This window comes from Ziziphus jujuba, chromosome 12, assembly GCF_031755915.1.
Source record: "Ziziphus jujuba cultivar Dongzao chromosome 12, ASM3175591v1".
NCBI lineage: Eukaryota > Viridiplantae > Streptophyta > Magnoliopsida > Rosales > Rhamnaceae > Ziziphus > Ziziphus jujuba.
In genome coordinates, this window is record NC_083390.1 from 11,465,448 (window position 1) to 11,481,637 (window position 16,190).

At 27.6% G+C, this 16,190-nt stretch overlaps 1 protein-coding gene across 2 annotated transcripts; it reads left to right on the forward strand.

The window, feature by feature from the left end:
* Positions 1-1,616: 1,616 nt before the first annotated feature.
* Positions 1,617-4,739, forward strand: LOC107429004 (F-box/kelch-repeat protein SKIP11). Of its 2 annotated transcripts, none has more exons than XM_016039613.4 (2): positions 1,617-2,444; positions 2,621-4,739. In XM_016039613.4, exon 2 carries the CDS (start codon positions 2,784-2,786, stop codon positions 4,101-4,103), a length of 1,320 nt encoding a protein of 439 aa, XP_015895099.3. In that variant the 5' UTR covers positions 1,617-2,444; positions 2,621-2,783; the 3' UTR covers positions 4,104-4,739. The 2 variants fall into 2 exon arrangements, with proteins under 2 accessions (XP_015895099.3, XP_015895101.3); XM_016039615.4 differs by having other exon boundaries at positions 1,617-1,884.
* Positions 4,740-16,190: the final 11,451 nt, after the last annotated feature.

Here is a 16,190-nt window from a genome sequence, read left to right on the forward strand (position 1 = left end):
TAACCGCTAAATTATATTAATAAGGATAGAATTTTCATTTCGGTTATACATTTTCTCGAAGTTAAACAAATAAAAGGTAGTAAGAAAACTTTTTATTGATGTTGCATTGTTTATAAACTCCTAGAGACATTGTTGCTAATTGGTTACTTTAAGAGGTAAAATGCAAAAATATTTAACTAACGAGGACATTAGTGCCAAAATCCTATAATAAAAAAATAAATAATATAAATTTTTACTTAATCTATTTAAATATAATAATTAAACATATCAATAGAAATAACAAAATTTTCTTAAAAAAGGTGATTTTTTAAAAAGAAATAAACCTTATAAAACATATACGATCGATTAAAACCATAAATAACTTTCTCCATATTATAAACAATTTTAAAATTAACTATATATTAATGTCATTTAAATTTAGATAATGTAAATTTTTATACCATACAGAAATCAATCTATCACTAAAGATGCTTTAAAAGAAAATTATGAGACAAATTGAAACATAAATGAAAATTGAAGTAATATTTTATAATTTTTCCTATTTATATATAAAAGATACTATTAATTTTCACTCAAAAAATATTTAGTACTACAATTTGTTTCAAATAGTAATTATCTTACTTTTACATTATTTAAAAAAAAGAATTTTAATATTTATCGTCAACAATGACGATTGTTTGTTTACGTGCCAAATAGTAATTAAATTATTTTTCATATTAAAATTTTAAAATTTAAAAGAAAAAAAAGGAAAAAGAGCAGGAGGTGCATGTTTATGGTATGATTTTGACCACATATTCTGATAAATGATAATGACGATGACTTTTGCCTAACCAGTCAAAATAAAAACATTGTCAATTGTACATAAATTACAACAACAAATATAAATTTTTTATTAATAAAAATATAAATATTAAATTTTTATTCCAAAATAATTTCGTATTTTTGACCGGTCAAATGTGGATAAATTACATTGTGCATTTAATGTTTACAACAAAATCCTAAAATTCCTAACCCGTCATTATATATATATATATATTATAAATTTCAGCCCAAAAAAAAAAAAATATATATATATATATATATATATTATAAAAAGGCCGAGAGTATCAGGTATCCCTTACTGTGCGTCGTATATTATCCCACCACTCCACAAGGATTCGATAAATTGACCGGGAGAAGGGGGGGGCGAGAAATTGAAAATGAGAATAATAATATTACTCTTTTGGAGTGGCGCAAAAGGCGTAGGGGTAACGGAAATCAAAGTCATATTCTCTCCGTAGAGACTACAAGAGGGACAGTTTTAATTCCACCCCCAGTCAACACGTGTCTCAACCGGCGCTTCCCGGTAAGCGGTTACATAACGGCGACGACGGCGAACTTCCCTCCTCTTTCTTCTCTTCTTTCAGCCTTTTTTGGGTGGGTCCCACTTTCCACCATTTACCCTCCTCTTCACTCTCTCTCTCTCTCTCTTTTTTTCTTAAAAAAATAAAAAAAAAGAAGTTTATTAAGTTAGGATCTTGAAAATGTAAATTTCTTTTTAAAAATAAAAAATAAAAAATTGTATTAATTAATTTAATTTGTTATTAAGAAAAAATTAATTATGGAAGAAAATTATAAGTTATAAATTAAAATATGGGTTAAGAGAGATAAAGGGGACCTCTCTCCACAGATTATGCTCCAAAAGCCAAAGCCAAAGCTCCCTCTGATTTGCAGAGAGAATCCAAAGGACAAGTAAGAGAGACAGAGAGAGAAAGAAGCAGAAACACCAAGAAACAGAAACAGCAGAGAGAAAAAAAAAAAAAAAGAGAGAGAGAGAGAGAGGGATTGTGTTGTGTTATATTTTCAAAATTCCAATCGGGTCCTTTTTTTCTTCTTATCCAATCCGTAAGTCCCTCGCATTTCTTTTTTCTTTCTTTTCTTTCTTTTTGTTTTTTTTTTTAACAATTAATTTTTTTCTTCTTTGTTTGTTATGTGAGAAAACTAGTTGGATACAAAGTGGGTTTTGTTTTGTTTTTTTGATCAAACATTGAGATAAAGAATTGAAAACAGATCTAAATTTTGTATTTTGGAAGGTTTGGGTTTTTTTTTTTTTTTTTTTTTTTTGGGTTTTCCATTGGATTTGTGGCAGTGGGAAAAAGTTGCGGAATTTTTTCAATATATACATGTTGGGAATACTAAGATCTGTTCAGTGTTTTTTGTTTTTTATTTTCATGTAGAGGATTGAAAAATCGTTGAATAAAAAATTCATTTGTGGGGGGTTATGGGTTCTTTTTCTCTATGACCAAATTGGTTCATATAATAGGCAATTTGACCTTTTTTCTTTTTAAAACATAAAAACGAATTCATTGGAAGATTGGTTTTTTATTTTTCCCCACAAAAAAAGTCATCTGGATCGTACTTATATGGGATTCAGATCGGTGAACATTTCAGATATACGGCTAAAGGTTAGAAATTCTCCAAAATTTTCTATTTTCCGTTTCTGGGTTTTAGTTCTTGCATTCAATCAATGGTTAACAATTACTTTTTTTTTTTTTCCGATTTTACTTCTGCTTTTAAAAGAAGAAAAATCGATTATTTTTTTTTTTTTTGAATAAAATTTGTTTTAATTCTCTCTGATTAGGATTGACCGAGTTTCTGAGGGACTTGGGGGCTTGGATTTGTGAGAAATTTTGCCGTGGAATTTGTCTTTGTGATTCAGCAAAAGAGGGATCGAATTGGGTATTTTTTTATTTTTTGGTTGTGAATCTGGTTCCTTTATATATTGATTTGGGTTTCACGGAGACATGTTGGAGAATCGGTCCTGTCTGGTTTTGAGTTTGTTTTCGAGCACCTGCCAGCCAGAAAGCAAGTGTGCTTACATGACTTATAGTCGTCGGCTTGAAGTTGATGATGGAAATGGCAAACGTCCATTAGAATCTGATGGTGATGATGAACAGCCTCAAAGGAAGTCATTAAAGCTATTGGATTCTTGTGAGAGAGTTGAAACAACTCAAGCTTCGCGTGAGCAATCCTATAACCAGAGTCATGCTGGCGATTCTTCGGAGTCCGAGTCCGCTATCAGTCGCATGGGTCCTGACAACTTGATAAGCTGCCTAATTCGTTGTTCGAGGTCTGATTATGGTTCCATTGCTTCATTGAACAGGAGTTTTCGTTCATTAGTCAGAACCGGAGAGCTATATAAACTGAGGAGGAAGAACGGTGTTGTTGAGCATTGGGTTTACTTCTCTTGCCACCTCCTTGAATGGGAAGCCTTTGATCCCTTTCGTCAAAGGTGGATGCGGTTGCCGAGGATGACTACTAATGAATGCTTCATGTGTTCAGATAAGGAATCATTGGCTGTGGGCACGGAGCTTCTTGTATTTGGTAAGCTGGAGATGTCCTTTGTCATATATAGATATAGTATTTTGACAAACTCTTGGTCTTCTGGTATGAAGATGAATGCTCCAAGATGCTTGTTTGGGTCTGCCAGCCTTGGAGAAATAGCAATTTTGGCAGGAGGTTGTGATTCACAGGGAAATATATTGAGGTCTGCAGAGCTATATAACTCCGAGACCCAAACTTGGGAGACACTCCCAAACATGAATAAACCACGGAAAATGTGTTCGGGGGTTTTCATGGATGGGAAATTTTATGTAATAGGAGGAATTGGGGGTAGTGAATCGAAGGTTCTTACATGCGGAGAAGAGTATGATTTGAAAGCCAGAACATGGACAGAAATCCCTAACATGTCCCCTGGCCGGAGTGCTGCTGCCAATGCTGGGATGCCTGCAACGGCTGAGGCACCACCTCTGGTTGCAGTGGTAAATAATGAGTTGTATGCAGCCGATTATGCAGAGATGTCAGTGAGGAAATACGATAAAAAGGAAAAGAAGTGGAATAAAGTGGGGGATTTGCCTGCTCGAGCGGGATCAATGAATGGTTGGGGCCTTGCCTTTAGGGCATGTGGAAATCAGCTTATTGTCATTGGTGGACCTAGGTCTCAGGCTGAAGGTTTCATTGAACTCAATGCATGGGCGCCAGGTGAAGGTCCTCCAGAGTGGAAATTGCTTGGAAGAAAGCAATCGCCCAACTTTGTCTATAATTGTGCTGTGATGGGATGCTGAGGAGTTTGATTTTGGTGGTGCCTCGTTTACTTTTGTTGGTGCCTCACTGCCATGGATTTATAAGATTGGCTTGTCAGTCGACACAGGAGTCTTGCTAATTGGTAATTTTCCCTTGATTCGTTGTGGTTATTTTCCCTTTTGGTTGGGGTAGGATGGGGAAGAATTTCGGATTTTACTCAAGATTCAATTGAATATTTTCTTGGAAGGAGGTCTTGAGTATTTTTTTCTTTTTCTTAATTTCTTTTCAAAACTTTTATTTATATTTTCTTCCATTGAATTTGTCTTCCCCCATTTTTAGTGACATCAGAAATTTCAAAGGTTGGCATCTTGTAGCACAGGAATAGATTTAATAATTTGGATTACCAACACATTTGTAGGTCATCAATAGCGCTTGATGAAGCTATTTTAAGAACACAGGACTAGTCATATGGGTTTCATTTTCTTTAATTTTCTCTGCTTTGTCTTCAAGAGAGGAAATAAAGTTCTGAGAGGTTGTTATCTTGGACTTTGGCTCATGTACTGATTACATTAATTGATGGAATTCATGGGCTAAATTTCTGAGCATTCTATTTTTGTATTTCCATGTATCCTAATGGGATCTTTCAATTGATTACGCATCTGTTACTTTTTTTTTGATACTATTGGAATTTGATCAAACAGGTTTCCATTCTTTAAGTTCATCTGTTGGATCTCATTTATTGTTTACTCTTTAAAATTGATTAATATAATGGTATGGAATGTCAAAATAATTTTAGTGGAGCAGGATTTGATGTCTTGAGATTTCATTTGACAACCTAGAAATGTTAATACTTTCGGAGAAACAAAAAGTATAATCATAATTTCTAGTTGAAAAAGTACAATCATAATTCCTAGTTGATTTTTGTCTCACTTCTTAGTTCTCTCATCAAGTAAAGCGGCAAAAACAACAAGTATCATGTTTGGTAGGAGGAGTGAGTGTTGAGGAAATGCGAAAGCAAGTGAATTAGTGGGAATTCATCCAATTCTTATTTTCTATTGTCACTTAGTACATCAAATAATATTAGTTTCCAAATTTGTAATGAAATGTGATTTCCCTATATGTAGGAATTATAAATTTAGGCTGTTTTTTTTCTTCAAAGATGTAAAGACTTCGATATACCTCTTCTTCTTGGATTTTAACATCTTTTCTTTCGTTCTGGCTGACACATTATACTAGGTTTCTTCATTCTCTTTTCTTTTTACTTTTGATTTTTTTATTCTTTATAAATAACATGAACTAAAAAACAAAATGTGAATACAGTAGAAAGTGGTCTACAATGTAACGAAGTTGGTGTCACAAAATTATTACATATATATGTCACATATAAGAGGCGAAATGCATCCATCTTTCCAGCATATTGCAGCAGTTGCTCTGCGAAAGATAATTGTACAAACGAAAAACAAAATAACAAGTGTTGATCAAAAAGGTTTCCTTTAGTTGAAATGTCTACCTTCTTAATTTTCTTTGATGAGATCTTTCGTTTATAATCTTCGGTTTTAACCTGTCAATTCATTTTACATTGCAAAATATATCTTTGGCTTTAAATGTTTGATAAAATTGTTATTTTTGTAATTGATAGTTGTAGTTAATCATGGTATGGTGTTGAATTTTTATAGAAAATTTGATGGTTTCATACTTGTCAAAGTGTTGATCGGTTTGGTCCTGGTATTATAGGGCATGTGAAAGTTTAGAACTTGAGAATTTGGCTGATTGTGATGTTGCATGGGTAAAAGGGTTCTTTACAATGCAGTCAATATAAAAATTTGTCAAAATGACATTTTTACTTGACTAAGAAAATTTAAGTGCATTGATTTTCTCAGCAGCATAACATTAAGGTGGTGAACTTGTAAATTGCCTAGACTTATGCAATGAACTATTAATGGCAAAAACTTTTTTGTCAGAAGTAATAGCATTGATCTCGAGTTATTGTAAAACTAAGTAAAGTTGAAAGGTACCTAGGCCACTTGTTGCTGCCTGATTTTAGAAAAAATTTGATCTTGTACAGAATGTATATTTTTCAGAAACTTATCTGCAGCATGTTTGTAAATATATGTTGTTGTTTGTCAGCGTTGCTATCTGTTTGATTATTCATTTGTTCATTTCTTAAATTTATTGTCCATTTTCTTCTTTGGTAGAACAAAAAATGATTGTTTTATTTGTAGACTTGTTGGTAAAATGAAATATGAGTTCCCCTAATGATAAACTTCATGAAATTTGCAAAATCTTTAGAACAGCTTACTAGAAAAAAGTATTCGTTGAATTTGTGTTGTCGGTTTATTTTTTATTTTTTATTATTATCTCCTTTGCTGAATTTATCAATATGATTGTATGATATGAAAATCTTATTTTCTTACTTTTTTGATTGTTCTTTCTTCCCTGTGCAAGAACAGTATAATTAATTTGTGGGGAGTAAGATTTGTTTTTGAGAAGAATGCATGCATTGATTGGCCATCTGGTTTTAAACCACACGAGTTTATAGAAGTTTCAATATTTTCAACTGTGGGAAACTTTATGGCTGGAAACTGCTTTTAAACAGGCATTTTTTTCCCCCCTTATTGTGATTGATATGTAATAATTTTATATTAAATCTAATATTGATTAGGAAATATAATGAGTATTACGGTCCAAAATGTTGTGGCTTTTCGTCTTTACAGGTTGTTCGGATGTATACCATGCATTTTTTGTTTGTGGTGGCAAATTGTCAGTCAGCGTAGTCTCAGATAAAGTCATTGTTTTGGGTTAGTTTCGCAAGTTACTGTGTTTCATTATTTGTTTTTGGTAGCTTTTTGGACCAGCTGGACAGGTGATTTTTGACCCGGAACTTGCTTGGTGTAAAAAACTTGCATCTCATGCTTAATTTTTCTTATTTTGTATTCTTTTTTTTAGGCTTTTTCTAGATCTGCTAAAAGCTCCTTTTAACAAAGATGTTCAAAACTGTTTGAAGATTCGTATCTATTAGACACATTTACATTGGAAGTATTTGATTGGATTAGTTGGTCTACTCTGGGTTCTCTTAGATTTGCTGGAAATTTTCTTCTCCAAACCCCAAAAATAGGATACCTTCTGTTAAAAGAGGTAAAATATTGAAAGGGAAATTTGAGCATTGACTCTGTAGGGTGAGTATGTGCTCTGCGGCTTTTTTATTTTTTTTGGGTCCCCTTAATTGCCTAGTTTGGCGCACACAAAAAAAAAAAAGAAAAAAAAAAAAAAAGGAAGTATAAAAGGTGAAAAAGGAAATTCTTCATTATCCTATATGGGCTTTTAGGGTTTTGCGGGGATCAACTTGATGGTTTGGGCTTGAGCCACATATAACTTTAAAAGACCACCGAAGAAAGGGAAAAGAAAAAAAAAAAAAAAAAACTGGATTTGGTCCATTTATTGAAATATTTGCCAGAAGAAATGTCCATGGTTATAAAGGTTCAAATGACCTATGTGAACAAGTTCAGCTGAAAATGCTCTTTTTTTTTTCATTTTTTTTTTTGAAAGTATTATGTTGGTTAAATTGGTTTGTAGAATTTTATCACTAGGCCTTGAACCAGGATGGTCTCCTAAAGTTAAAAAATAAGCTCTTTATTTTAACTTTCTTTTATAAGAAATTTTCCAGATTTGTTTTTGGAAAAAAAAAAAAAGAAAAAAAGAAAAAAAGAAAAAGAAAAAGAAAATTTTGGGCTTAAATAGTTGATTAAACCTATTGTAGGCTTTTTAGGACATGGTCTAAGGGCAAAGCCCACTAGATTTTGGGTATTATTTCAATTCGTTTTGATGGGCTTTATTGTGGATGAAACCGAGTAAACATGTTATTTGTGATCGTAACACTACTTGTCAGTTTGTTGTACCTTTTTGTTTTCGCATATCTAGGAATGATAATTTGTCCCATATGGTTTGAAATCCCAGTTCACTGCTTTTAACGAAGTGGTTTTTTATCAAAAAATCGAGGACAGAGGGTGGGCTCGGGGCAATAGAATAAAACCTCGATTCGGGCCGACTGAAGCCCGAGGAATAAGAATCCCGGTCCAAACCTAACCTGGTATATATAATTATTATTTTTTATATAATTTAATCTATATAAATTGATTTAAACCCTAAGAAAAACAATTCTCATTTTCTTCTTGTTGTCATCATCTTCACCTCCCAAAGGGCTATTGTCGCACCATTCACCAATCTGCTGCCAGTGCCACCAAGCTGCTGGAACCAAGCTGCCGTCATCACCTTCTCTCAATCCAACTCACAATCTTTAAAACTTTTTAATCTTTCTGCAGCATCACTCTTCCATGGTTTAAAATATCCAATTTTTTTTTGATATTTCTTCGAAATTTTTATTTTTTGAAAGAGTCGAAATAAAACAAATTTCCATCATCTTTTATAATTTTTTATCAATATCCGATATTTTTCGATATTTCCATGGAAATTTCTGTATTTTGAACTTTCGATATTTCCGTCAATATCGATTTTTTGAACCTTGCACTCTTCCTCAGATTCTCTGTCCTTATTCGTTAATTACCACGAAAGTAGACTAGAGATTGGTCTTCCTCTGGTACCAAACCTCTTGCTTATTATGTATTTTTTACGGTCAATGCCCTCCCCATCTGGCTAGAAAATTCCACGTTCATTCATTTTCTCTTCCCAAAATCTCTAATCTATTTCTGGGTTTTGCTCTTTGTTCTCAAATCTCAAATGGGTTGTAGGAATAGTGAAACAGAACCACCCGTTTCTCTTCTTTTATCCTTCTCTTTGTTGGTTTGATTTCATGCGCTTTGGTATATGCATGTGTCTCTCTAATGATGCTTAGAACTAGTGGTAATTCTTCGGTTTTAGAGTTGGGTTCTTTGGCATTGGTTGGAGAGGATGGTGATGGTGGAGGGAAAGGAGTTTTGGGTGGTCGGAGTGGAAGTTCTTGTAGAGGGATTGATAATTTGGAGCTTTGGGGAGTTGCTGTGAAGTGGGGTTCGGGGAAAACCGTCCTATTCAATCCTCGATTAGAAAATCTTCGTCCCCGCTCCATCTTTAAAAAAGAGGAAAAACTATGGGGATGGAATGGAAAATTTCCCGCAGGACGGGAACTGGATTTTAAAAATCGACCTCGCCTTCCATCCATCCCGTTGACATTCCTATGCATATCATAAAAGATGATCAGTAACTTTTTACTCACGTACTTGTTTAAACTCAAAATCAGATTTGATTTATGGTTGTTAGGCTTGGTCTGTGGGAGGGCTAAATTCAACTTTCCTAGAATTTAGGAACACTAACATGTTTGGTAAAATAGAACTTTTCGAATATTTTATAATTTTGGGTAGTTACACATCTGTTTTCAGAATTAAATAAAATGGAAATTTTAAAAATTTGATTATTTAATAATCATAACAAATAAAATTGAAATCCTAAAGTACCCTTAATCAATATAATCGTATTGTATTTATATTTTATTAAACAATTATATTTAAATTAAAACTCTCTTCAAAATATAAACTTAAATAAAAATTTTAATATATTTATTGTGATTTATTATATATTCTTAACAATATTTTTAAATTCAAATTTAGTATAAAAGAATATCATAACATATTGTATATAAATTATTATTTAAAAAATAATTTATATACATATATCTTGTCCATTTTAATAATTGTAATTTTAACGGCATTTTAATTTAACAAGTTATCAAACATTTATTGGCACCTTTTACACATTACAACATTTTTATTAAGAATAATGCTAATTGTTTACATAATTTTGGTAAACAATGAAGTGACAATATATAAATAGTTAATATATTATTGATGTCCTATAATCACGGGAGGAAAAATCAATTACATAATATTATGTCATTATTTTTCAAAATATTGGTAAACAAATTTGGTAAGTAAAGAGTTACTATTTTAGTAATATAAGTTATCGGACACTTAACTGATTATTTCTTTAACACAGCTATATTTGATTATTGGTTCAACACAACTACAGTTAATTATTATTATTATTTTTTAAAATCTAAGCAATATCAAATTAAAATTTACTATCTGGATTGTCTACAAATAGATGCGAGTATATTCTCATTTTGTTTTAAATGTACTTATTTTTTATAAGCTTATAACCTACTGTTCCTGGCATGAGCCTGAGTCAATATGGTTTTCCCCATTTATTTGTTTTTGTTTCCAATTTTTTTTAATAATAGCTGGAGATATAAGAATTCAAATTTATAATCATTGTTGAGGATATCTCATCCTTTTGGATTCTTTCTTCTTCTTTTTCCTTTTAAAAAGGAAGAAAAAAGAAAAAAAAGAAAAGAAAAATGAAAACCTCTCATCTTATTTTTAAGCCAAAGAGTTTCAAGCTTTTAGAAAAAGCATAATTTTTTTTCCTTGGGTAGATTTCTCTGTTAAAAGTGCTTTGATCACAAGAGATGAAACAAGAATCAAACCCAAAACAACCCAAAGAGGATTTGTTCTCCACTATCCAATTTTAAATCTAAACACCCGAAAAAGAAAAAAAGAAAAAAAGAAAAAAAATTATTTCTGTTCTTTCGTCAAATCAGATCCAGGTGTCAAGTGGATTTTATAGTTAATATCTGGTGAAGAATCTTGAGCTGCTGAATGGGGCTTTACATAAAATATAAAAAAATATATAAAAAATAAATAAAATTTCTAATGTCTGGATTGACCTGAACAATTCCATGGTTTCTAGGAGAGCAACCACTCTTTTATTTATTTATTTTTTACTAAAACCAGTATTTTTTATTTGTTTTGAATAATGCATGGTGGTCCAATATAATCAGCATAAAAATGCAGAGCCAGCAAATTCTTTAGTGGTGGATAATGGATTGAAATTTTTATTTGATGCCCTAATAATGGCTTTGATGGCCATTTTGCACTAAAACATAGAAATGTTGGAGAAAAAGTAGGCTTGTTTTTCTATTCTTTATTATTGCCTCTTTGAGGACCATCGTAGCAAAAACATTAAATTATTAGATGCTTGGAAAAATTTGGATGGCCCAGTTCTTCCAAAAATTACTACATCTAGATCTTCAAAAAAAAAAAAAAATAATATCTGTTGCTAATCAATTTTATTTTTCGTACCCCACACTTCATATAACCACATAATATAAATTGAGAACCATGTTTTTGAAAACTATCAGTCAAATCTGTAATGGACAAGCATATAACCGCATGATATAAATTAAGAACCATGTTTTTGAAAACTATCAATCAAATCTGTAATGGACAGCTTGTTAAATGACAAGTCGAAAGAGTTATACTTCAACTATTAATGATTTAAGTCTTGTTTCTTATTGCATGTTGATAGATAATTCTTAGAGGATCATATATTGGAATTGGCTCAAATAAAATACACTTTATTATTTTTTCATAGTTTTTAGAATTATATATATATATATATATAGATCTATATAAATAAAGGGAATATTATATCAGACCCTCAAGATTTTTATTAATTGCAATATAATTCTTTAGGTTTTGAAAATTATAATTAGTATTATTAAAGAGATGTAAATAATAGTATTTCAAAGAGTGTGAATGAAACAATGAAGAGAATAGATGATAACTTTTTGAAATCTAAAAAAAAATTAATGATATTTCTAAAACTAATGAAATTGAATTGTATTTAAATCAAACCTTGAAGGATGTGAATGAAATTAACCCTATATATATATATATATATATTATCGTTTACAATCATTCTCTTCTTTTAGTATTTCGAACTCAAGGTCTTATATATTGACTAGGCCAACCTCATTTGACCATCAAATTTCCATTTAAATGATAAGGTTTATCGTAATTGAAAATCGAATAAGAAAGATAAAAATAAAAAAAATAAAGTGCACCTTACTTGAGTTTGACCACAAAATTTTCCATTTAAATGATAAGATGCAAACTAGTTCAATTGAGAAATTTAATGTTCATGAAAGGTCCTTACTTTACTCTTGCTATATATGAGTAACACTCATCTCAGATGGACCTGGACGTTTAGCAACAAGACTTTTTTTAATCAACTTTTGTATCACTTCAAATTTTAAAATTTTAAAAAATAAATTTGGTGGTCGAATATGAATTTAATAAATACTAAAATATTTTTTTGGGTTAAGTGAATGTTATATGAACCCAGAGAATCATTAATAAATTTTTAGATTTCAGTTTCAAAATCGCAATGTTTGAAGTAATTAAAGGATTGATAAAAGAAACCTTAATGCTAAATACACAAATTCGGTATGATATAATAAAGAAGCCTTAATGCTAAATATGCAAAGTCGGTATGATATAAACTTGAATATATATATACAACAAGTAATACTATAAGCACCATTTAGTTGGCTAATATATTTACCAAACATATAAATGTCACTATTTGATTGGTTAACATATTAATATAATATATAATTGGATAAGTACACACTTAAAGTAATAAATGTTTTTAAATATAAGCCAATTCAATAATGACATGTGTATTCTTGATAGATATCTAAGAAAATTAGATGATGCTTATAGTATTATTCACATACAACAAGTCTTTTATGAAGTCCTAAATATTAATGTCTGTAATCTCAAGTTCTCAACTATTAAATTTGATGGGTTTGTTTAATTGGATAGAACCTATGTTTTAAAATTAATCTAAAGGTTCATTTTATAGGTTTTTAGAATCAGCAATGCTACACAGACCAAAATATTTACTAAGTTTATTTACCCAGTTACACATATTAACATACTGTTGATAGATATCTGAGTAAATTAGATGATGCTTATAGTATTATTCACATACAACAAGTCTTTTATGAAGTCCTAAATATTAAGGTCTATAATATCAAGTTCTCAACTATTGGATTTGATGGATTTGTTTAATTGGATAGAACCTATGTTTTAAAATCAATTTAAAGGTTCATTTTATAGGTTTTTAGAATTACCAATACTACACACACCAAAATATTAACTAGGTTTATTTACCCAGTTACACATATTAAAATATTATTGGTTGATATCCATATAATATATATAAATAGAATAGTATGTACCACATGTCATCCTTATATTCTTTCAATTTCCTTCTAAAATCATTAATGAAAAAAGAAAAAATCACCTTTTTTTTATTATTTATGATGCTATCAAAATATTAATTAATACCAAATAGAGAACAGCTATTTAAAAGTATAAATTTTTTTACCTTTTATTGGTTATATTAAAAAATATATATTTTTATTATTATAATATTATATAATTGATTAAAAGAGTATGAAGTTTTTTACCTTTTATAGATGTATCCAAAAATATATAAAATCTATTATTATAAAATAATAATAATAATAATAATGATAAATATAATTAAATTATATTACAATAATTTAATATAGAAAAATTAATTATTTACAAGAAATCAAATAATACATTTGAATTTCATAAATGAAAAATATTTTATAAATACATTTAAATTTGAATTAAATAATATAAATACATTTAAATTTGAATTTGAATTCCATAAATGGAAAAAAAATAAATAGGCAAATATTTTTTAATTTGAATTCCATAAACAAGTTATAATAATAATAATAATTAAGTTATAATAATATTAATAAATATTATTAAATTATATTACAAGGATTTAATATAGGAAAATTAATTATTTATAAGGAATCAAATAATAAATTTGAATTTGAATTTAAATTTCATAGATGGAAAAAAATAAATAGGTAAACTTTTTTTAATTTGAATTCCATAAATAACTTATAATAATAATAATAATAATATTAAAGTTAATAATTAAGTTATAATAATCATAATAATAATAATAATAATAATAATAATAACAATAATAATAAATATAATTATATTATATTATATAAATTTTAAAATAGCAAAATCAATCATTTATAATGAGTTAAATAATATATTTTAATTTAAATTTGAATTCCATAGATGCAAAATATTATATAAATACATTTAAATTTGAATTAAATTATATAAATATATTTACATTTAATTTTAAATTTTGTAGAAAGAAAAAAATAAATAGGTAATTGTTTTTAATTTAAATTCTATAAATACGTTATAATAACAACAACAACAACAACAACAACAACAACAATAATAATAATAATAAATATGGTTACATTATATTATAATGATTTAATATAAGAAAATTAATTATTTGTAAGGAATCAAATAATACATCTAAATTTGAATTTGAATTTTATAGAGAAAAAATATTATATAAATATATTTGAATTTGAATTTAAATTCTATAGATAAAACAATAAATTGGTAAATATTTTTCAATTTGAATTCCATAATAAGTTATAACAATAATAATAATAATAATAATAATAAATATGATTAAATTATATTATAACGATTTAATATAGAAAAATTAATAATTTGCCAGGAATCAAAAAAATATATTTCAATTTGAATTGGAATTCCATAGATGAAAAAAAATAAATAGATAAATATTTTTTAATTTAAATTCTGTAAATAATAATCATGATAATAATAATAATAATAATAATAATAATAAAGTTGTAATAATCATAATAATAACAATAACTATAATAATAAATATAATTAAACTATACTATGAGGATTTAATATGGGAGAATTACTTATTTGCAAAAAATCAAATAATACATTCGAATTTGAGTTTGAATTTTATAGATGGAAAATATTATATAAATACATAAATAGAAAAAATAAATAGGTAAATATTTTTTAATTTGAATTTCATAAATAAATTATCTTATAAGGTAAAAATATATTTATAGGATAAATAATAATAATAATAATAATAATAATAATAATAAATTATATTACAAGGATTTAATATAGAGAAATTAATTATTTGTAAGGAATCAAATAATATATTTAAATTTGAATTTAAATTTTATAGATGAAAAAAATTAAATAAGTATGAAAATGGTATGTATATGAGAAAAACTAGATAGGTAAATACTTTTGAATTTAAATTTCATAATTGAATAATATTATATATAGAGGTCAAACTTTTAATTCTTGATAAATTTTTATGATATAGATTGAACAAAAAAATTAAGATCTAAATGTACTTAGTAACAATAAAATTTTTAAATAACTTTTAAATATGGTTGGATAGGTTGATATTATCAACCAAATTAATACTAACAAAGCGCATTGAATTTTCAAAGTTTGAGTTCTAAGATTTTGGAAGATTCCAAGCTTTGATGATAAATTATATATTAGTAGTGTTGAAATGATTTTAATGAACGAATAAGTTTTATTTTTTTTTAAAAAAAAATTTTGTTATATATTATTATTATAATTATTATTTGTTTCAATTTATTTAATTTCTATTTATTCTTAATTTGTTGTTTTAGATTATTTTTTATAACAAATAATATATATATTATAATTTAAAATTTTGTATGTAAATGTGTATGTAATATATAATAATATTAAAACTTAAATATTATTATTTAATTATTATTTATGATATTATATATATTATTTATATTATATATAAAAGTAAGATAGTCAGAAATTTTTTTTTTCCATATGTCATCGTTAAATTTGACTATAATTAATTATTATAGATTATTTTTGAAATCATATATTATGATTATATATACTGTGCATCGTATAGAAATTAATGCTAATGAACAAGTGAATACTTAAATGAAAAAGTGAATTAAAAAAAAAAAATTTAATATTACTATATAATCCGCCAGTTCATTTGATAATAAAATTGGTAAATACTTTAGTAACTTTAGCAATCATTGTTTTAGAATAATATTTTTAGATCTACCTAAAAATATATTGATTTTATATATATAGTAATGATCTAATGGATTACCTAGTTCGTTTTAATATTAGTTTTTTAAAGTTGAGCTTGATAAATAATATATGATAATAATAATTTATAGTATTTATTTTTATTTTTATATTTTAATACCTAAAAACTTAACAATGAAAAGTAAATCTTTTAACTGTAATTCATTAAATTGTTATATAATATATAAAAAAATTAAAATTTTCTTTTTTACATTTTTATTTTTATTCTCATTTAATGTTGTGTCATACTAATACCATACTCTACAAGAT